The sequence below is a fragment of the Thermothelomyces heterothallicus genome (genome assembly GCF_042370625.1).
Source record: "Thermothelomyces heterothallicus CBS 202.75 unplaced genomic scaffold P884_scaffold_4, whole genome shotgun sequence".
NCBI classification, from domain to species: domain Eukaryota; kingdom Fungi; phylum Ascomycota; class Sordariomycetes; order Sordariales; family Chaetomiaceae; genus Thermothelomyces; species Thermothelomyces heterothallicus.
Window position 1 is genome coordinate 147,433 of NW_027192565.1, and position 21,436 is coordinate 168,868.

The 21,436-nt window shown below is 56.3% G+C and overlaps 6 protein-coding genes across 6 annotated transcripts; 3 read left to right on the forward strand and 3 right to left on the reverse strand.

Moving 5' to 3' along the window:
• Window positions 1-1,420: 1,420 nt before the first annotated feature.
• Window positions 1,421-2,626, reverse strand: P884DRAFT_255924 (Alpha/Beta hydrolase protein). Its single transcript, XM_069441025.1, has one exon. The coding sequence runs from the start codon at window positions 2,515-2,517 to the stop codon at window positions 1,612-1,614; it is 906 nt and encodes a 301-aa protein (XP_069299908.1). The 5' UTR covers window positions 2,518-2,626; the 3' UTR covers window positions 1,421-1,611.
• Window positions 2,627-2,890: 264 nt separating this feature from the next.
• P884DRAFT_193767 (kinase-like domain-containing protein) lies at window positions 2,891-4,150 on the forward strand (the record flags this gene model as incomplete). Its single annotated transcript, XM_069437778.1, has 1 exon — window positions 2,891-4,150. The coding sequence occupies one exon, from the start codon at window positions 2,891-2,893 to the stop codon at window positions 4,148-4,150; it is 1,260 nt and encodes a 419-aa protein (XP_069299909.1).
• A 1,760-nt stretch (window positions 4,151-5,910) lies between these two features.
• Window positions 5,911-6,784, forward strand: P884DRAFT_194257 (uncharacterized protein; the record flags this gene model as incomplete). Its single annotated transcript, XM_069437819.1, has 3 exons — window positions 5,911-5,972; window positions 6,052-6,141; window positions 6,265-6,784. The coding sequence occupies 3 exons, from the start codon at window positions 5,911-5,913 to the stop codon at window positions 6,782-6,784; spliced, it is 672 nt and encodes a 223-aa protein (XP_069299910.1).
• A 1,842-nt stretch (window positions 6,785-8,626) lies between these two features.
• Window positions 8,627-12,222, reverse strand: P884DRAFT_255927 (Hsp70 protein-domain-containing protein). Its single transcript, XM_069441026.1, has one exon. It carries the CDS (start codon window positions 11,882-11,884, stop codon window positions 8,732-8,734), a length of 3,153 nt encoding a protein of 1,050 aa, XP_069299911.1. The 5' UTR covers window positions 11,885-12,222; the 3' UTR covers window positions 8,627-8,731.
• A 2,174-nt stretch (window positions 12,223-14,396) lies between these two features.
• On the reverse strand, window positions 14,397-18,666 carry P884DRAFT_327580 (uncharacterized protein; the record flags this gene model as incomplete). The annotated part of the gene is made up of 4 exons (XM_069445553.1): window positions 16,059-18,666; window positions 15,058-15,363; window positions 14,714-14,948; window positions 14,397-14,642 (listed from the first exon to the last, which is right to left on the reverse strand). Exons 1-4 carry the CDS (start codon window positions 18,632-18,634, stop codon window positions 14,397-14,399), a joined length of 3,363 nt encoding a protein of 1,120 aa, XP_069299912.1. The 5' UTR covers window positions 18,635-18,666.
• A 396-nt stretch (window positions 18,667-19,062) lies between these two features.
• P884DRAFT_193457 (glycosyltransferase family 4 protein) lies at window positions 19,063-20,592 on the forward strand (the record flags this gene model as incomplete). The annotated part of the gene is made up of 2 exons (XM_069437759.1): window positions 19,063-19,541; window positions 19,608-20,592. 2 exons carry the CDS (start codon window positions 19,063-19,065, stop codon window positions 20,590-20,592), a joined length of 1,464 nt encoding a protein of 487 aa, XP_069299913.1.
• Window positions 20,593-21,436: the final 844 nt, after the last annotated feature.

Sequence of the window (21,436 nt, forward strand, 5' to 3'; positions counted from 1 at the left end):
ACGCCAGCTTTAACCCAGCCTTCTTCCATAGAGCGCCAAGTCGCCGAAGTGTGCGCATCGTGTGATTGTATCGTTGAATCCCGTATTCTCCGGCATCAGCCGGCCAAGTGCCGCATGCAACGTCCGTTTTACTTCGCCCTATCATTGGAGCGGCAGGCATTCATTGCCGAGTCACGCCGTTGTTAGAGTATATCGCGAGCTTGGAGTTGTCCGATTCTCTGTCATGGGCTTTCCCGCCGTGAGGCATGGCCCCTTTGAGAATGTTGCCGCAGTAATTAATTATACAAAACAACAAAATAATATCCGTTGGGCAGACCGTCTTGTCTCCCCCTCCTCCGTGTCGGCTACACATTATCCAAGTGCGAGGATATTTAGCGGTTAATTTGCGAGTATGAATGCGCCGGTGAAAGAGGCACCGCGTGTATACACTTCAAAGTGTAAAGTTGAACTTGCGGGTTTATGAGATCAGCAGATCAGCAGGATCGGCGCCACGACTGACCGCATTCAGCGCCAGAGCTTTCGGAATCCGGGTCGTCCGTTCCAAGAACCGGGCTTGGCCTTCCTGAACTTTTAAAATAGCGCTCTGTATGGATGTGCAGAATATAGCCGCTGTGGTTATTTCAATCGGCTTCGTGGGAGGATGAGGAGCGGAATCGGAGTTGATGTTCCTTCACCGCGCGCTTCTCAAGCGTTCAAAGACGGGGAGCAACTCTACACTGTCGATTCGAATGATTAGTTGTATCGTTCTAGATATCAAGTTAAAGGTTAGGCGGGCGCAAATAATGACGCTTGCTGTTACGCCGCCTCCAGGCTACTGACGATGAGGGACTTGTGCGAGTGTACGCGCGAGTAGTCTGCAAATTGACGAGGACGTGTATATAACGGGGATATTAGGACAGTGCACCTTGTGCATTTTTGTAGTCGACCTCTTGGTTTTCGAATCCTCGAATGATACCTCACGTGGGGAGTCCTTCAAATGGCAACTACAGATGTGAACGACGGAAAGAATGAATCAGGTATGTACCTGAGTTGTCACCACAACCGCCCCAGCTGGGATTCGCCAGGGAGGGATTTTGATGATTCTGGCATGTTCCAGATAATACTTCATTGCAACGAGTTTGCCAATGGAATCTCCCGTTCCCTGTCTGCTCAAAAGGATCTAGAATTGGCGGCTATGAAGCCAAGAACCGCACCCTCTGAACAACAATAAAGACCAGAAGCTTTCGTCATTGTAGGGAGGATGAAAACGTGAATATGAACCTTGTACTCCGTAGTTGACTTCTTATTGGACCACATTGCTGACTCGGTAGAGTGGGTTATAGTTACTTCTAAACGGTTTCTAAGGATTTAAACAGTATTAATTAATTAGACCTCGAACCCGTGCGGTTTCCTACTCTAATTACCGTTTCCTACATGAACCATATTTCCCAACTCTAATTACCGTAGTGTGATGTTAGCATTGCCTTGTAACCACTAGTTCTACTAACCCGTTGTTAAATTTACTCCTAACCAACCAAGACGCGTTTGCGGCCCTGCTCCCTGCGGTGTTTGCAGGGCACATCGGCTGAGGTCCTCCGGTGCGGGTCGGCCAACTACATTCGCGTGCATTAATTATATCGAAGAAGAGACGGACTCTAGAAAACACACAATATCATCAAACTCCTCCGGTTCCTTCAACCAATGACCTTCCTGATCCGCCCCAGAGTACTCCGTCCACGAGACCTTCATCCCAACCTTCCTCAACACGCGTGCCGCGTGCCGTCCGAGCTCGACATCCACAAAAGCATCGTCCGTTCCGTGGGCCAGAAACACCGGAACAGGATGCCGGTCGGCCTGAGAAGCGTCACGCTGGTGCGGGGTCCGTCTCGCGGAAGCGGTCATGGCCTTCACGAACGCATCAGCCTCACTGACTTGGACGTCGTCGTCGTCGTCGTCGCCTCCCGTGACCTCATCCCCCATGGCCTCGTTGTTCCCCGGGGCGTCGTGGTTCGTCCTGTTCTGTCCGCCCAGATACCGCTCGAGGTTCTCGGCGAAGGGGAGCCAGGTGCTTGCGCCCACGAACCCTCCCAGGCGTCGGGCGACGTCTCTATCGCCTGCACACAGCAACGTCCACATGGCGACCGCGCCTCCCTGACTGATGCCGCCCAGCACAACCCTGTGAGCTGCCCCTCCCATCCTCGCCGTCTCCTCGTCCAGCAAACGGGTCACGTACTGCACCGAGTCGCGTATCCCGGCCATCTGCAGATCTTGCCTTGAAGCGACGTCGGTCAGAGAGTGTGCCTCGAACCAGGCCGGCATTGTCTCCTGGAAAGCGGTGCTCCAGAGCTCTGCGGACGAAGGGAAGACCCATCGCCAAGTCGGGAGTTGTTCCTGCAGCGTGTTCCCGTTGGAGAGTTTGGACTCGAGTAATTCTTGGGCAAACTCCTCGCCATTGCTGCCGCGGCCATGAAGCAAGATGATGGTGTGAGTGTGTTCAGTCCGGGGCTCGAGGACGTGAACGGGGCCAAATGGTGGCATGCTAGGCGAGTCGGGTACCTTAGGTAGTAATTAGATGGTCGAGAGGGAGGAAAGAGGGAGAGGGTGAGACGGTCTGGCCTCGTGTTTCCGCGTTGGATGGGTGGATGACGGGAAGTGGGCATGTGAATGAAAGGTGTGAGTGGTTAGGAGAGTTCTCTGGGCCAACAAGCGAGGTTCTGCCCCGCTGCACACCTAGGCCTTTGTGCTGCCGGGCGGGCGCTTGCTTGCACAGTGAAGTTCTTTTCAGGCAAAAAAAAAAAAAAAAAAAAAAAAAAAAAAAAAAAAAAAAAAAAAAAAAAAACCAACCCCGCCAACATGGCTTTCGACTCTGCCACCAACCGGACACACGCGCTGCATAACCGCCCTCTTGAACATGGACGCTCCGCCGCAGCGGGGCGACCAGAACCGCCTCACGAAAAGCCCGGTGGGAAAGGAAATTGACGAGGCGCGCAGGTTGGCCAACACAAGCACCATCAACAGGCTGGTGTCGAAACTCAAGGCCGATCCGGCCGCCGATCTGGCCCAGGCCTTGAAGCAACAGGCGGTCGCGTACCCACAACTTCGCCGCCGCCTTGAGCAAGCCGCGCAGGAGAAAGCAACGGCACAAGGCAGCGGCAGCGGCAGCGGCAGCGACGGCGACGGCGACGGCGATGGCGACAGCGGGCCGGAACACCGCACCGGGAAAGTTCGTCCCTCAAATGTACAGCTGCATCCCTTCCTCATCGAAGGGTCCGTCGAGATCATCCATGCTCTTGACCAGAGAATCATCGCGCTGCTCGGCCTGACAGATCCTCAGAATGCACTCGAGCTGGCCACGCATGTGAATGAGGCAATTGAAAATGCGGAGGTGCTATGGAGGCTGCACGGAACCGTGGTCCTAGGACTCGGCGCGTCCGTGGTTGTCAAGATTGGAGCATCGCTCGATCCGGACGAGGTCGAAAACCTGCGGTATATCAACGCACACGTCCCGGACGTCCCAGCACCGTCGTTCTTGGGCTGTTTGAAAGCCGGGCGGAAAACGTATCACTTCATGTCACGGGCGGCTGGTGTTACGCTGGAATCCGTGTGGGCGGATCTCTCCGTCGAACACAAAACTTCGATCAAGGCGCAGCTAAACAGCATATTTCGTACGCTGCGCAAGGAGCATGATGGCGGCAGGCCAAAGTTTGGTGGTTTCACATCCGCCATCTGCAAAGACACGAGGAGGCACCAGCGGCTGAGTGAGCCTGCGATTCAAACCGAGACACAGTTCAACGACTTCTTGTGCCGCAAGCCCGGGAGAACTCCCAGGCCCTGGATTACCATGCTTCGGTCCGGGATGCGAAATGACCATCGCCTGGTCATGACGCATGGTGACCTCCATCCTAGGAATATCATGGTCCGGTGGGAGTCGGGTGACGAGGATGGCGCCAATCTGGACAGAGGTGAGGAGAAGAGGATCCGAATAACCGCGCTCATTGACTGGGAGATGAGCGGTTGGTATCCGGAGTACTGGGAGTTCGTCAAGGCATTGTCCACGATCAATATGCGGGAGAAGTTGTCTGATTGGTTTGAGTACCTCCCAACCGACGTAATAGGAACATGGCCAGTCGAGTTGGCCATCGACTCACTCCTTGATCGCTGGCTTGCATGAGGCCAGCAGTTAGGCAGTCTAGGTCGAGGCCTTGGGGAGTATGGTCAGATAGTGATGAAATAACTACTTACTTAATAATGGAATCGCTTGAACTCGAGGAGTGGCAGTTCGGCATGGAGACGACATGGCCCAACCGAAGTGATCCTTAACGCTGAGACATGCCCTGCTAAAAGGCCGAACATTGATCCGATAGACGCTCAATCCTGGTTCCCATCCATTCAATACCTGTTGATGTTTGGTGTTCTTCAGTTCATCCCCCAAGCTGTATTTAACGCGCAGCCGATAGAAGCATGCAAGCCAGAGTCTCCCTGCTACCTAATTAACCTATTAGGTAGTTATGTCTGTCTACAAGGTTTGGCCGAAAAGGACGAAAAAGAACGAGATTATGCCTCATCACATTTGTTCAAATCTCAGAAACAGGGCTGGTTCAACGGTTTTTGGGCCACAGGACTCAACATTAAAATGGCGCTGATCAGGCAAGGCGGAAAGGTGATGGTATTATACATGTACCTCTCTATGTGGGTGGTGGTGGTCTGTGGAGGGAGAGGAAAAGCACAAAGTGGGCTGTTTGGAAGATGGAGATAAGTTACCATGCGGTCACGTGATCCCGTTACGTGTGAGCAAGGTACTCCGTAGAACGGGCGGGGCGTTCCGGCCTCCGTCGCCTGCGCCGTTTATAGTCGTCACGGAGGCAGAAACGAGATGTGACCTCGTCCGGCAAAAACATCAGGCAAACGGTGAGTCGAGTCTGCTGCTTCCGAGACAGCAATTGCCGTCGTGCACACAGGGGAGAGTTTGCTCCAAGGAAAGGAGAATGGATGATGATGTATGGAATAGGACTATGGATAGTTACACGAAGTCGACTTGGCCACCTCGTAACAGGGGGTAGGTAATAATTACGGTAACATCAAACAAATGCCACGGCTGTCCTCCCTTCGTACGGTAGAGAAATGAGATCATTATGCGGTTTATCAATGCGAACCAGCATCGGGCCATCGCTACCCGGAGATTTGGATCATCTCGGGGATCCCACGGCAAAGCAACCGCATTTCGTGGCGGATCTTGGCCCTTAACTTTTCCTGGCCGGAAATGGCGAAAAGGATGCCTTACAGAGCGCCGACGGACCGAGTGCATACCAGGGGTGCATAATTAACTTTAGCATCTTCGATGCAATGGGGCGACCCCCGGCAACCTCCATTATTCTTAAAACTGAGCAAAACCCCACGAGAACAAAATGCGTGAAGACTTCCAGTCAGTAGAACTCCGCGATGTATGTACTGTACCGGGTAGACTTCAACGGATATACGGCGTACAGCCCCCAGCCGCTTTTGGCTGGTCACATTGCGGCGACCCGTGCCGACCAGTGGAAGTCCCAAGGCAGACGGTCGGGCATTGGACCCAACCGAAGATCCACGCGCTGCAAGCCCCTGACAAGGCAAGCACAACAGGCCAAGGCACCCCAGCTTGTCAGGCGGCCCCGCATCGTGCAGCATGCACGCCCGTGGACTGTGACGCTAGTTAAAACAAGCGACTTGTTTTGATTAGCATTTGATCAAAGGCCATCTCCCAGAACCCACTTCGAACCTTCCTTGCTCCCCCAGATCACAACTCGGACTTGACTTTGTCTCGAAACGCACCGACGCACAGCTCGTGCCTACCTGCAGAGAGCACTGCACTGCATAACATATTTTTTTTTCCTTGCTTTGTTGTTCTTGTTCTTGTTGTTGTTGTTGTTGTTGTTGCTGTCGCGACCGCCCCTCATGACCATGACCGACGAGGAGCTCGACCGCGACTGGCAGCCCAATGGCCGCCGCCCGCAATCGTGTGTTCTTGCCCCCCTATTCCATGCATACGCCCTGATGCGCACAACACAGGAGCTGACGTCTGTCGTGACAATGCAGCACCGTCGCTCAGATGTTCTCTCAGGAGCTCCAGGACATCTTCCGCATCGAAAACAGCGTGACAGACCTTGATGAGCAGGTGAACAAGCGGTTAGTTGCCCGCTGAGTGTGCATTGCACGGCCCCGCTTCCACTGCCGCGAGCCACAGCGCTCCCCTCCTCGTCGCAGCTCGCGAGCAATTGCTGATTTTCTGGGTTCTGGCGCGCGTTGCAGGAAGCAGCAGATTAGCAGTCAAACCAGCGAGCTCGAAGCCCTCGAGGCCCGCATCCGCGAAATGGAGGCAAGGCTGAAGGGGGTGGCCGCGCGCACCACGAACGCGCCGCCGGCGCCCCCTGAGAAGAACGACCCCACAGCGGACCAGGACCGGGCCCGGGACCAGCAGCACCAGCAACAGAAGAAGCAGCAGCAAACGTACCCTGGCAGCCGCCCCGGCACCGCCCACAAGGGCCAGCCCGCAGTTCCGGGTGGTCTCCCCCCCACGCCCGCGGGAAGCGAAGGTGAATTCGAGCCGTCCGCTCTCTCCCCGTCTGCCATCGCTCCCCGGCCGCCAGGAACTCGAGCCCAGTCACACCTGGATACCTCGTCCACCAGTCCGGCGAGCGCCTCGCAAACGAATCGACTACCTGTTCCGGGGGGCGATGCGGACTCTGTCAGGTCCCTGTCCGAGAGCGCGAGTTTTGCTGACTATGTGATTGTTCCCGGACCAGACGGCGACCGCGAACGGGATGATTAGGCAGCAAGCGGCCCTGGATCACGACTCTCCTACCTACACAACAGGTAAACAAACGCCACCGCGAAGCCGGGATTTATTCCTCTGGACATCTGGTTAGAACGGATACTGCGGCGAAACGAGTACGACACGACGACTTCTCTATACCCACTTTACCTTCTTAGACCTTCTTAATTTTCTGCCAACCTCGAGCTTGCCGGCTCCCAGGTCCACGCTCTCGCGGCTCTCGGCTCTCTGCACCTTTCGAACAGCATTCCAAAAGCCCTGCGCGCGAGAGGTGGGTATCGCGAGGGGGGTATCCCGTTCCCGAGCATCCTGTCACCATGCGTCCCATACTGCGCTATCATGGCTGCCGGCAATTGCTGTCGCTCCTCTGCAAACTCGAGGCCGCCCTCCCCCAACACACCCCGATATATCTCTCTCCGGCCTTTAGGTTCAACGGTAACTGGTTTTTCTTTTCTTCTCAGAGACGGGTTGCGGGGCGTTGATCTGGCTTCTCACTACATTAGAGAGAGGAAGGGAGGTAGCGGTGGTGATGGTAAGGCGGGATGGGGAGGGGGGAATACGTCCCCCCAAAAGAGAGCTCTGCCCGGCAGATGACCGCTGTGGTGCATGTCAGATGGCGTCTGTACATCATCCTCTGTCATGCCGTGTACAACGGACCCAGGAGCTGGCAATTGCATTCTTTTGGATACCTACCATCGCATCCCCTTCTCGGATGTTCAGGTGCTTGCGTTCATGGTGACGAGAAGATGTTTGGCTACGTGACAAGCTGGGAGGGTAAAAAAAAAAAGGGGGAAAGGAGAAATTGGCTTAGCCCCGGAGCTCCGTTTTACCCGAGTGTTGACAGCCACTCAAACCAATGCCGCCTCTTATCGTCCGAGGTTCCCTCCCAGTCAGCCTCCTATCGGCCAGAGCGGACTTCTCCCAGTCCTCATATTTTCGCAAACCAGTTCTCCTCCAACTCCCTTTACAAATTTAGCTCACACCTTCGCCGACGTCAAAGACGGCATACATGGACTTCTAAGCGACGTACTCAAAAATGAGCAGATCGTAATGCATCCCGACACATGCACCTCGCCCGTACATATGGTCCCATTATCCATCCGACATGGCCGTACTCTAGGTCATGTAGTGTACCGCCCGCAGGCGGTCGCCACTAACTCACTCCTAAACTGAGCCTTCTGGTCTTGCAAAGCTCAGCGTTCTTGTCATCCATCCACTCTCCTCCCCATGATAGTCGCTAAGAAGATAGGAAGATCACATCCCGTCGACAGTCTACTTCCTCGCAGGGCGACAAAGGCGCAGTCGCCGTAGTACGCCCCCAGCCACGCCACCCCAAGCAAGAACAGCCTTGGCCCCGTGATCGGCAATAGTGCCTTGCTCTCCTCTCTCCTCTCTCCTCTCTCCCTCCTTTCTCCTCTGACGGATACCGCTCAGTCCTTTCTTCTGCCTCGTGCGCCAGAAGCAGCAGAAGCAGCAGAAACAACGGAGGCAAGGAGGTGATGACGTAGGAAGCCAGATATCAGGAGTATCTGGAGAGTTGAAGTTTTGGATGGTTGAAAGTCTGCCCTCACACACTGCCAGCACACCCCAACCACCGAGCTAGGCCCATGTTACGTAACGCGGTCGCATGGGCGTGACACGATGTGAATTACATGTGTATAATCCGTATATAGTACCCAAACACGGCGTCGCGCTGTTGCTTGATTGCAGACGCATGCATGTGCATATATGTCCGTAGGGATGCGAGTCATGTCTCAAGTCCGCGGACCTACAGATTTCCATTCCAACCGGTCACCATAGCAATGTCATATCGGATCATCTTCGCAGGAAGAACCATCTCTTGTCATTGTTTATATTAACATCAATGTCTACAACCCGATCCCCAGAACTCCGTTTCGATGCATACGCCCCCCAGGTCTACCATGTTTCTAGTCCTAGGCGCCCTTATAGCTCATCATGTCCCTCATTCTTTTCTTCCTTTTTTTCCTCCTGTTTCTGCTTCTGTTCCTGGTTCGCCTCCTCCCCACTGGGCGCCTTGTCCTCCTTGATGAACTCCTTCAGCATCTCATCCAGCTCCTTGGGCGACGGCATCTTGCCGTCCTCTCCCGGCTTAATCTGGATGGTCTGTTGCGCCGGCTTGGCCGACTTGGTGCTAGTGCTACTGCTCTCCTTGGCTTTTTTGCTCTTCTTGGTCTCCTTGCCCTTGTCCTCGCTCGCTTTACGCTTCTCAAAGTTGCGCACCCCTTTCATCGCAAGCTCCAGGCCCACCTTGTCCAGCTTCTCCCGCTTTTCTGTCAGGTCCTTGACCAACAGGACGGGGTCATCGGTGGGACCGAGCTTTTCTTGCTCGGCGAGCTTTTCCTCGAGCCAGGCGGCGATGGATGTGTACAGATCCTCGCTCGCCTTCAGGTCGTCGAGGGTATACAGCGGGGGGACAGGCCCACGCTCTTTGAGGAGAACATCTTCCATTGCCGTGGCCGTGGCCGTGGTGGTGCTGGCAGCATCGTCGTCCTCTAGCCCGTCAAAGTCGCCCGAGGAGGATGAGGGAGGAGCGGTCGTGGTGGAGGTGGAAGAGGTGTCAGTGGCTGACGTGGAGGAGGCAGAGGCAGACTTTGAAGAATGCCAAGCCTCGTACTCGGCAATCTTGTTCTTAATATCGGCGACGAACTCCTTGGTGCTCTTAAGCGCGTCCTGCAGGCCCTTGACGAGCTCAGGCCGCTTGGCGGCTTCGTCGATGCGCTTCTGCACAGGGTCAACGATGGCCTGGAGATCCTTGAGCCTGGACCTGAGCTCTTCCTTGGTCGCCTCGGCACCGCCCTCGTAGAGCCACTCGCTCGCGTCGCTGTTCTTCTTCTCCAGCGTAGCTCGTTCTTCGGGTGTCGAGTGGCTGATGAAGTCTTCCTTCTCGAGAAGGTCGCGGACCTTGTAAGTGTAGGCCTCTAACTTATTCAACGCCTCTTCGCGTTGTCTCCGGGCGCGGTCCGAGGCCTCAAAGGCCTTAAGGCGGTCCTTGAGAGCGGTCACGTCGGCTTTGGATAGCTGAGCGCCCGACTTCTCTAGGGTGAAGTCGACGGGAATAACGACGAGTTGCTTCTTTGTCTCAGCAGGCTTGGCGTCAGCGGACTCAGAGGCAGGAGAAGACTCTGGAGTGGTGCTCGTGGATGCGGAGGTAGATGTAGTAGCAGTAGAAGTAGCAGTAGAAGAAGAAGAGCTCACGGTGCTCGACGAGGTCTCAGCCTCGGGCTCTCCAGCCGACTCCCCGTCCTTCAGTGGCTGCTGCTCCTTCTTGCCGAAGCCAAACAGGTTCTTGACGCCGTCGACGAACCCCTCCTTGACCTCAGCCTCGCACTCGACTGTGACCTTGCGAACGTCCACTTCGCCGTTCTCGCTGGCCAGACGGGCGCTCAATTTCAACTTGACATCGGATCTCTCACACTTGTGCTTCTCGACGAGCTGCGCAACCGAGGCGGTCAAGTTCTTTGTTGTCAAGACCTTGGTCTCGACGTCGACAGAACCAGCATCCAACGCGGGCGCGGGAACCGTCTGGTAGAAGGTTGCCGAGAAATCTTCGCGATTCGGCAAAGTAATCTCCTTGGCAGCGGCACCGAGATGCGACGCAGCAGTCCAGAGGCGCTGCTGTCTCTCTTTGCCCTCGTCCGTCTTCCACTTGATCCCGGCGGGGTAAGAGGCAGCCTCGGCAATGCGGATCTCCTTGACGCGAAAGCTGGGGCTGAGCTCGGCGGCCCGGAAGCCGGCGCCGAACACGGCAGCTTCGTCCGAGTTAACGTTGGTGCGCAGTTTCTCGGCGCCGAGCAACTTCTCGAGCTCCTTCTGCACGAACGGGGTGCGCGTGGCGCCGCCGTGGAGGATAACCGAGTCGAGATCCTGGAGCTCGATCCCAGCCGCCGTGAGCGCGTTCTGGACAACTACGCCAACACGCCCGGCGTGGGTGGCCGCCATCTCCTCGAACTCGGCACGAGTGACCTTGTACTTGAAGTCGACGTCGTCGTAGAGGCCTTCAAAGCTGGCCTGGGTGTTCTGGTTGGCACTGAGGACGTGCCTGACGCGCTCCGCCTCCTTGGTCAGCTTTGCGACGGCGCGGCCGTGGGACTTGACGGCGTCCGCCTCGACACCGGCCGCTTTAGCCTTGGGCGAAGCAGCAAACTGCGCAATCATGTCGTCCACGATCAAGTAGTTCAGCGCGTCCCCCCCGAGCGTCCTGTCCCAACCACTGCCCAAAGCCTGCACCTCCTGCACGGTCTTGTTGAACTTGCCCACATCCTTGACGGTTCTGCTCTGGAACCGCAACACCGTCGCCTTGGTCGATCCAGCGCCCATGTCGAAGACCATGTGATGCTCGGGCTTTCCGCCCTCGTTGACGTTCGGAAACTGCCTGCTGGTCGCGTAGTGCAGCCCAACCGCCATACCGTCACTGATCAACGACAGCACCTTCAGTCCGGCCAGTTCGGCGGCCAGCTCTACCGCCCTCCGCTCTTCGGCCGTATAATACACGGGCACGGTCAGGACGGCCGAGCGCACAGAGCTCCCAGACCCGGCCAGCGCCTCTGCGTTCTCGCGGATACTCTGCAGCTCCATGGCCAGCAGCTCCTCAACCAACCAGGCCTCCTCCTCGGGGACAAACGCGCCGGCGCTCTCGAACGCGGTGGTGCCCTTGATCTTGTGCCGGACCACCTTCAGGGCCGGGTGGCGAGCGGCGTACTCCTTGACTTCGGCGCTGTCGACGGGCAAGCCGAGGAGGGTTTTGAGATTGGGGTACACATTTCCGGGAAAGCGGGGGGCGAGAGCCAAAGCGTCGGAGCCGTAGGCGCGCTCAGGAAAGGAGCCCTGTTTCGGGGCAGCGCCGCCAGTGGAGGGCTTGAAGGTGACGGCCGAAATCTCTTTGCGGCGCGAGTCCTTGGTCAAGACGATCTCGAGCGGGATGCCCGGCTTCACGAGAGCGGCCTTGATATACTCGGTGCCGAGGTCGATGCCGACAACGGCGGAAACCGCGAGGACTTGCGGGACGAGCAAGAGGAGGAAAGCGAGGAGGGTGGCCAGGGGGGAGCGGGTTGCACCCGTTCCTCTTAGGCGCGCCATCGTGGGCGACAGGTTATGATGCTGGTGGTGGGCGTGCGGTTGTGAGCGTGTCGGAGGGTCGAAATCGAAACAATAATTTGTCGTGCAGCGTAATGATGCAAGTTCTTGCGTGCTGCGAGCGGCAATCAACGCGACCTTCCGACTGCTGCGTTTGCGAAATGGAGGGAAGCTCCAATTACCCCAAAAGCCGCAGGAAGGGTCTCGGTAACGTTGAAATTCGGGCGAGAGAAAGGATCGGTTGACCAGCCATCAAGCAAGTTGGTGCAGTGGCCTCAATGCATGAGCGTGTCGTTTTTGAAGGGTGGTGTGTTGCGCCGCGGACGCACCGTCGTCTTTTGTTCTTTTTCTTCGACTGTACTCCGTAAGCTGCAAGCTGTTCTCTCCAAAAGGACAACTGGTATGATGCTCAGATCCCTGTTACGCTATCGTAACGCCAAGCTCGATCAGAAATCCAGCCAATCAGAGAAGATGATCTCCTCGGAATCCTGACTTGGCACGTGCTTGGCCGCACCTCCCCCAGCGGTTGCCGCAGGTGATAGGCTGCCTAGACGGGGCGGCGAGCATTTACGGACGTACTTTACAAAACGAAACCTCCAAAAAGCCTGGGCGGCGACCTCCACTGTTGCTCCTAGTACATATGTACGGAGTAGTGTAGACCCCTGCCTGACCTGATCGAAGGTTCTAGGGATGACAGTTATGATAACAGTAAGGTCGATACCACTTTTCATCCCTGAATTGGTCAGAATTTTGACATTTTCATCTCCGCCTTGATTTCCCGATCATACAGAAGCTAGCTAGTGTACCTAGACGGCCCTTTGTTTTGGACATGTTTAACCGGGGAATGCATGAGCTGAAAAGAACGAAGCCAACGATAACGCACCACTCACAGCTTTCTTCATGCGGGTCTAAATCGACTTCAATCGGGGACCTGAAGGGAAGGCTCACGACATGTACTAAAGGCTTCGTTTCTGCGCTATATGAGTTGCTGTATCAGCCTGTATTTCGCTCCTACCATGTCTTCTCCAAGAGTGGATAAGCCTAGATACCCAGATCCCAGCAAGACTGACTTCTGTGGTTTGCGGCGAGGTCAACTGGAAACAGTCTGCTCATCCGGAAAGGCCGAAGGGAAGTAATAATGCTCCTGCCATTCCACAAAAGAACAGACGAGGTGGGTAAACTCGCAGAGTACGGCAATCCTCATGTTCAATCCTACTATCTGAGGTTCAGGAGCATTCCAAGAGGCATCTTTGGTGGAGGGTCCCTCGAGAGGATCCTGCAGTGCAAGTGGTTCAGATTTGTTCTTGCCGTTCTGGCCATGCAAGGACAAAACTTGTCGCATGTCTAGTCGATCAGGCATCTCTGTTCTTCCCAGCAAAAATCCTCGTTGCACGTTTGAAGAACCCAACCGACACTGCCAGGATAGTACACGGCAGGTACGACTATAACAGGCCCGCCATGATAGGCGCCTTCATCGGCAACAGTTCCTGGTCTCAAACAGATTTCCGAAGCCAGTTGCAGCCATGGGGGTACCTAACTCCGAAATCAACAAATATTCATTGTCCGGATTGCACAACGTGGTGTAAGGGCTGTCGGTATGTCCAGCAATCAAGTCTCGTCTTGCTGGCACGTTAGGAAATGATTTTCTCAGCCTTTTTCTCCTCCTCTCATTTTGTTTATTTAGTTTTAATTTATTCTTTCTTTCGTTTAGATATCTGGTCTCAGCCTCCTTGCCTTTGCCGCATTCCGATGCAATATTAATAACCACCCACCCTCACCAACAGATCTATCCTCGTCTCTCAAGGTTCCGGTGGTGGCTGATAAAGGTGGTGAAACGGCAACCTAGAATCTCAAGTGAGGTTTTCCCCCCTACAGAAGCAATAATTAGGTACCTAACATGGCTGTCATCAAGGTTTCCCTCCAGCCACCGATGAGAATCGCCAAATTAACCCAGGACAAGTCGGATCCGTTCCGTCTCGCGAGCTTTCCACGCTGACTTGAATATCCTTCCAACCCCTCTCCGGTAAGGGATACTGTCTTTCCAGTTGATCCAGAGGACATTGCACTTGTCTTGGCCTCCCACACGCGACTCTGAGAAGGCCACGACTTCGCAGATGAGGCGGGACGGATAGGCCTCGAGGTCTGAAAACGCCTCGCAGGAGGTAAGCGCCCCGACGTAGTCTCCTGATTCGTCCGCCACAAGAAGCTGGACCTGATCAAAGAATTCCATAACTCGGAACCGGGCCCGCAGAGGATATAACAGGTGGAGATGCCAGATTTTTTTTTTTTTTTGGGGGGGGGGGGGGGGCACGGCGACGGGATCCGCGTCCCTTGCTCCGGCATCACCATCCTCCTCATCCCCAGCGGACGCTACTCGTTCCTCTGTGTTACAGGATTTGACTGACAGTGGGTCAGATCTGACTGGCCCACCAATAGGGATGACGAGCCAGGGTCAACATGTATTTAGACAGCATCTCCAAGTGCATCTGGCACTTGGAAGAATCAACGCATCATATTACCACTTCTGCAGACCCGTACCTGTAGGTCCAGGAGTGCCGCCCACGGCGCGAATACCGCTGTGGTGTCGTATCATTTGCAGCCTCTCCGAGCTGTAGCACTCTGGATCGATGCCGCTTCCTCCTCGCCGCTGCTCGGCCCAAACCGACGAGACCAGATGCCAGGGGTCTTTGCTGCTCTCCCTGTACCGCCACCAGACGACGGGCCGGATGTCCATATGCCCATGATGACCGTCTTTATCGCGCTCGTGGTCGGGGAAATCGACTGCGTCAGCCACGCCGCCCAGGTCCACGACGGGGGTTAATGTTGCTCGACCCGCCGCCGCTCGAGGGGAGCTTTGTTGTACCACAGCAAGGCCGCATCGAAGAAGAGGACGGGCAGCCCGCAGATGAAGCCGCCACCGGGAGTGGCAAACGCCGTGCGGTCGAGGGTCCCCATAATGCCGCTGAACGTGTCCAGCGCGTCCTCCGGGTAGGTGAGCGCGCGGCGGTTGAACTGGGCCACGTGGCGCGTAATCGCCCAGGCTTGGCCGAACATCGAAGGAGAGTCCCTGGACGGCGATGGTCTTGTTCCGGCACGGTCCCGGTTCTGATCCCGGTCCGTTGACGGGTTCCATGCCCTCAAGCTAGACGGCGCAGTGACACTCCCAGGCGACCGACTCAGGCTCGAGCACTAGGAGGCCCCGCGAAAAAACCTGCTCTTGGAACGCCCAGGCCCGCTGGCTCCACGTGGACTGTTGTACGTGTCGGTGGAGGCCCTGAATTCTCAACTCCACCAGACACTCCCTGCCGTGGCGCAGGTACTCGGCCAGCGTCTCCTCAGCACGCCCCATGGGAGGAGTATCGCCCTCGATGCTGCGCAGGCCGAAGAACGCGGCGGTACCCCCGGCCGCCACAATGGTGAAATCAGGCGTAGGGTGGCGCTTGACCAAAGCGCTGACGGGCTCCTGATCACCAAGGTAGGTACTTAACTGAAGAAGAGCAAGAATTGAGATCCAAGGTAGCAGTGAGTTCAAAGGCGCCGGGAACCTGATAAAAAGGCTGTAATTCTCAGGAGGCAGCAGGCCTTGCATCCGGGGTGGTTGTGTAATTATATGTGTCACAAAGGCTAGCTAAGGCACGTCCTGGGAATGAGACTGGTTGTAATAGTTCATGGAACTTCTGAGCAGTCGAAAGCTGGCCCAGTAACTAATTAATAAGCCCAAAGTGGATAAAAGATGCAGCACGTGTGCATGAACCGGTCTGTAAAAGTAACGTAGTGTACATTGCTCCGTAGCCTGTTTCGTTCCCTGCGTGGCAGTTCCTTCGATATGCTTGAGGTTCTGTACCCGGACCACCTCTCAAAAAACAGATGGGCAAAGATGAGTCTAGCTAAGGAGTTTTTGATCTCTCCCTTAATCTTTCAGCCCATACAACGTGTTAACTGCTCTGTGTCTAATCTAGACCGCGCAGGCTACGAATTAATTACGCTCTCATACGGGAAGCACTTGTGAGGGGGAACATGAACAAGTAGGCATGAGACACGGGGTGAAGTCCAGCGTTAATTGGCTGTTGTCGGCGATTATGCATCGCCAAACGATAGTGCCCCTGACTCGGTAAGATGGTTATCAATTATTCCATTCCACTTGATGTCCCTTATGCCCGGGGCTGTCTCGGCTCACTTCCTTCCCTCGCCGCCGCCGCCGCCGACGGCCTCTGCCCTCAGTCTCTCCAGCGCCCGCTCGTACTCCTGCACCCTCTCCTCCGAGAACTCGGTCTCGCCGTCCCCGATCCTGACCCTCTCGATGGGCGCGGACCGGCCGATGGTCGTCACGGCGCCCTTGCCCTCGCCGGCAAAGTCCCTCCAGAACCGGCGGGCCTCGGCGTGCTCCAGCAGCGTCCAGGCGCAGCCGCGGCGGCCGGCCCGCGCCGTGCGCCCGACGCGGTGCACGTACGACGTCTCGCTGATGGGCAGGTCGTAGTTGACGACGTGCTCGAGGTTGACCAGGTCGATGCCGCGCGACACGAGGTCCGACGCCACCAGGATGCGGAGCTTGTTCTGCGCAAACGCCCGCAGCGTGCGCGTACGGCGAGACGTCTTGGTCGACGAGGTCAGCGTGCCGATCAGCGGCGCCAGGTCGGGTGCGAGGAGGACTAGGAGGCGCGAGAGGCGGAGGGCGGCTTCGTTGGATTTGGTAAAGATCAGGACCGTCGTGGGGAAGGTCGCTTTTTTGGCTGTGGGGAACGGCTTGTTTCTGGATCGGGATTTGTCATCATCGTCTTCTTCGGCTTCATCGTCGTCAGATGATGAAGTCGATGATGATGATGATGATGATGATGGGGCGGAGGAGGAGGCGTCTGAGTCTGAGTCTGAATCTGAGTCTGATTCCGAGTCAGAAGCCGAGGAAGACGTGGCTGAAGATGCTTCGGAGTCGCTCGTCTCGGATCCCACAGAAACCTCGTCAACGGCGTCTTCTTGGTTGACAGAAACCATGTGCTTGCTGCGAAGCAAATCGACAAGGTACAGCGGTTTGAGACTAGGTTCCCGAATCTTGATCGCCGACTCCCTCAGAAGGGGTGGCAGGTTCTGCTCGCCCGCCTTCGTTCCCTCCACGACAACCAGCCGCGGTCTTGACAGCTTGAGACCGTTGAGCAAGCTGAGATCCCGCGTCATTGTTGCGCTGAGAATGACTTTCCGGACGCCACTCTTGTTTGAACTTGGGAAGTCCCGGGCGCCCGGCTTCTCGACGCTCAGCTTTTCTGTAACCGTATCCAGCCATTGCTGGAAGTCTTGGGCCAGCAGTTTGTCGGCCTCATCAACGATCAACCAGCGGACGTAATCGAGCGAGAATCCCGGCGTCTTTGTGATGTGTTCTACCAGTCGGCCGGGGGTGCAGATGAGGATGTCGACCTTGGACTCGTGGGCTACGACATGGTATGGTAGCGGCTCGGTGCGATCCAGATCCAACCCATCGTCTTCGTCGTCCGAGTCCTCCAAGCTGACAAGTCGGTTTTGCTTTTGCAAATATTGCTGGTAGCCCTGGGGGTCGTATCTCTGCTCCCCGCCCACAATTATGGATTGTTCCTCCTTGAACACCCGGTTTCCCATGGCCGTCCCGACCTTGACCTTCTTGCCTCCACTGATAGCAAAGGCAGCCGTGCAGGCTTCGCAGGCGAGCTGTACTTGTTGAACCAGATCTCTCGTAGGCAGCACTATGAGTGCTCGTAACCTGGTGACGCGGTCTTTGCTGATGTCGTGGACCATGGGAAGCACGTATGACAGCGTCTTTCCAGAACCGGTCGGCGCAGCGACAACTACGTCGCCTTGTCGATCGGGAGAAGGCAGCAAGAGGGGAAGAACGGCAGTTTGGACTGCAAACGCATCCTTGAATCCCTTGGATTCGAGAATTTTGGACGATTCCGGAGAGATGCCTAATTCCACAAACGGCCGCGTCACGTCCGGGGCCACGCGAACCGGCGAAGCAAGCCATGGCGGCAAGGTCTCGTATGCCAGCTTTGACTCGTCGAACGTGACCGGCTCTGGTTGAGGAAGCGGCTCGAGGCCATGCTCCGCTGCTGGCTCCGCCTCTTCTTCCCCTTCCGCCTTCTTGTTGCTATCCTCGACAATCCTCTCCTTGATCTTCAACGACCTCTGAACCTTCTCAAATACCGATCTGTGCTTCCTGTGCATGTCGTCATCATCGGCATCGGCCATTTCGGCATCGGGGTCGTCCTCTTGTTTCTTTTTCTTTTTCTTCTCTCGTTTTGGTTTCCGCTCCTGCTTGACGTCGTTCTCGGGATTGGCATGAGCGGCGGCGGCATTGTCACCATCCGGCCCCGATGCTGGCGTCGCGTCTTCATTTTCCACCACATTATCCTCGGGAATCGCTGTCTGGTCTACATCCTCCCGCTTACGCTTGCGCGACCTGGATTCCTTCGCCTCCTGGTCGACCCCATCGTCGGCGACATCCTCGCTCTGCTTCGATTTTGACTTTTTCGGCTTCTTTTGCGTTGCGCTGCCCGTGAGCTCCTCATCTATTTCCCGTGTGCTCTTGCTGTGGTCAACTGGAGGGAGGTTGGCATCGTCGAAGACAATCTTTTGCGGCTGCGCTGGAGCGGGCGGCGCGGGTGCCTGTCCCGGGATGTAACGAGCGTATGGTTGCGCGGTAGAGAGGGGCTTCGAGGATGACGCCGGAGTTGTTTGCGAATGAGTGGTTGATTGTTTCTCCTTTGCGGGAGGAATGTACCGGTTGTACATCGTTTTCCACGGTCCAGGCTCTTCTTGAATACCTACCCGTGGTGAAAGTTGACGACCAGTCCTTTCAAGTTGCTCTGGCGAAAAAAGTTATGGAAATCAAGCTTCGCAAGAGGCTTGGCGCAGGGTGGAAGTGGGCTTCGAAAGCGTGGGGTGGCGCGAGCCTAAGCCATGGCAGGCAGGCGGTGTTGTCCAGCGCTCCTGGCCCCTGGCCCCTGGCCCCTGGTCGGTCTCGACCGGCCCTGCCCCAGGAACAGCACATGCCTCCAATCGATGCCTGCCGGAACTCAACCAACCTGAACCAGATTTGGCCTTCTTTTATTTTTTTTTGTTTTTTTTGGTTGACGGTCAACGAGTCTCCAAACACTCATCCATTCGTTCAACCACCGGCTGCATTCCCGGGAAAATGACCGCGGAAGCAGCCAGCAGCCATGGCGCCGACGTACAACATCGCCATGGTTAGCGATTTCTTCTTCCCACAGCCAGGCGGCGTCGAGAGCCACATCTACCAGTTGTCGTCCAAGCTGCGGGACCGGGGCCACAAGGTCATCATCATCACGCACGCATACAAGGGTCGGACCGGCGTGCGCTATCTCACCAACGGCCTCAAGGTCTACCATGTTCCCTTCTTTGTTCTCTACCGCTCGGCCAGTTTTCCCACCGTCTTCTCCTTCTTCCCCATCTTCCGAAACATCGTCATTCGTGAGCGCATCAACATCGTCCACGGCCATGCCTCTCTCAGCAGCCTGTGTCACGAGGCCATCCTCCACGCCAGGACGATGGGCCTGCGGACAGTGTATACCGACCATTCGCTCTTCGGCTTTGCCGATGCCGCGAGCATCTTTGCAAATAAGATTCTCAAGTTCAGCCTCAGCGATGTGGACCATGTCATCTGTGTGAGCCACACATGGTGAGCCTCATGCCTTCGGCCGACATGGTGTGACGGGGTGGATGCAGGCTGCTAACCCCTGACCAGCAAGGAGAACACCGTCCTTCGCGCCTCTCTCGACCCGCTTATGGTCTCAGTCATCCCCAACGCCGTCGTGGCGGAGAACTTCAAGCCGCTCGACTACGCCGAGGCCTCCTCGCGCTCCTTCACTTCCCGCCACCCACCCCCGGCCCGCCCGCCCGGACCGCACGACATGATTACCATCGTCGTCATCTCGCGCCTTTTCTACAATAAGGGCACCGACCTGCTGACCGCCGCGATCCCGCGCATCCTCCAGAACCACCCGCACACCCGCTTCATCATCGCCGGCGACGGGCCCAAGGCCATCGACCTCGAGCAGATGATCGAACAGAACGTGCTCCAGGACCGCGTCGAGATGCTCGGCCCGATCCGGCACGAGGAGGTCCGCGACGTCATGGTGCGCGGCCACATCTACCTGCACCCGTCCCTCACCGAGGCCTTCGGCACCGTCATCGTCGAGGCCGCCAGCTGCGGCCTGTACGTGGTCTGCACCCAGGTCGGCGGCATCCCGGAGGTGCTGCCGTCGCACATGACCGTCTTCGCCAAGCCCGAGGAGGACGACCTCGTCGCCGCCACCGGCAAGGCCATCGCCGCCCTGCGCGCCAACAAGGTCCGCACCGAGCTGTTCCACGAGCAGGTCAAGAGCATGTACTCGTGGACCAACGTGGCCATGCGCACCGAGCGCGTCTACAACGGCATCACGGGCGCCATCAGCGAGGCCGAGTTCTACGGGTACGACGCCGCCAACGGCGCGGGGAGCTGGAGCGCCACCAGGGGCCGCTCCGGGGTCCAGAGCTTCGCGCTCATCGACCGGCTCAAGAGGTACTACGGCTGCGGCATCTGGGCCGGTAAGCTGTTTTGCCTGTGCGTGATTGTGGATTACCTCATCTTCTTGGCCCTCGAGCTCTTATTTCCGAGGGACAAGATCGACGTATGCCCGGACTGGCCGAGGAAGGAACGGAAGGCGGATGGGAAGGAGGACGCCGGGTGACTGGGCGACCAATATAAAGAAAGCATGTCACCCTGTTCTGTATATAACTTTTCGGAAACGTTGTATGGCAAGATCATTGAAACACGCGATGAGTTACGACGCTTAAGAACTTTCCCTCGTACATTTTCGCCAACTGTAGTGACCGCGTGCTAAATATTACTGTCTGTGCCGGCTGCCTGGTGAAGATTAGGTAAATATGCGAGGCATGCTGCGAAGCGTCTGAGGTTTTCTGACCTCAACCGGCGCTCTGAATGCTTTGATTAGGCTCATCGGGGCTTATATATCATAGCAGCGGCGTTCTAGCCAGCTCCTAGCGTATTGTCCCCACTACTGCACCCATAGATGTGTAAGCGGATGGTCCTGATGTTCCTGAGATCCTCGCCTGGCACATGGGATGGCGAACGAGGAGGGATATGGAAACATGATGGCCATCGATTTGAGCAATTTCTAAAGTCCGGAGAAGAACAATGTCGCTTGGGACAGTCGATCTTGCGCCTAATTAAGGAATTACCTACGAAGCTCTCACATCCCTAGAGTCGTCAATACCACGTCGGAAAGAAATTGAAGAATCAGTAAGAGATTTGGATATAATACAGCCTGAACCCCCAACGTCAAATTTAGGTGCCCAAGGGCTGTCATTCCTTGCAGTATCTGTCGGGATATTTCTGGCAGCAGCTGCACATGGTAATCAGCATGCCGGCACTACTTGCCCGATAAGGCTGCCTCTACAGTGCCTTCTTCCTGCCTGTCTTGCCGATGCGGGTACTGGTAGATACATCCGCTCTAATTAACGCTTACATCTTCGCTTGAGTGAAGTACAGGGCTGCAGGGACGACACCTTCTC

Bases quoted from the DNA above. Each gene is read 5' to 3' on its own strand.
- P884DRAFT_255924 (XM_069441025.1), bottom strand. From the start codon at position 2,517: ATGCCACCATTTGGCCCCGTTCACGTCCTCGAGCCCCGGACTGAACAC.
- P884DRAFT_255927 (XM_069441026.1), bottom strand. From the start codon at position 11,884: ATGGCGCGCCTAAGAGGAACGGGTGCAACCCGCTCCCCCCTGGCCACC.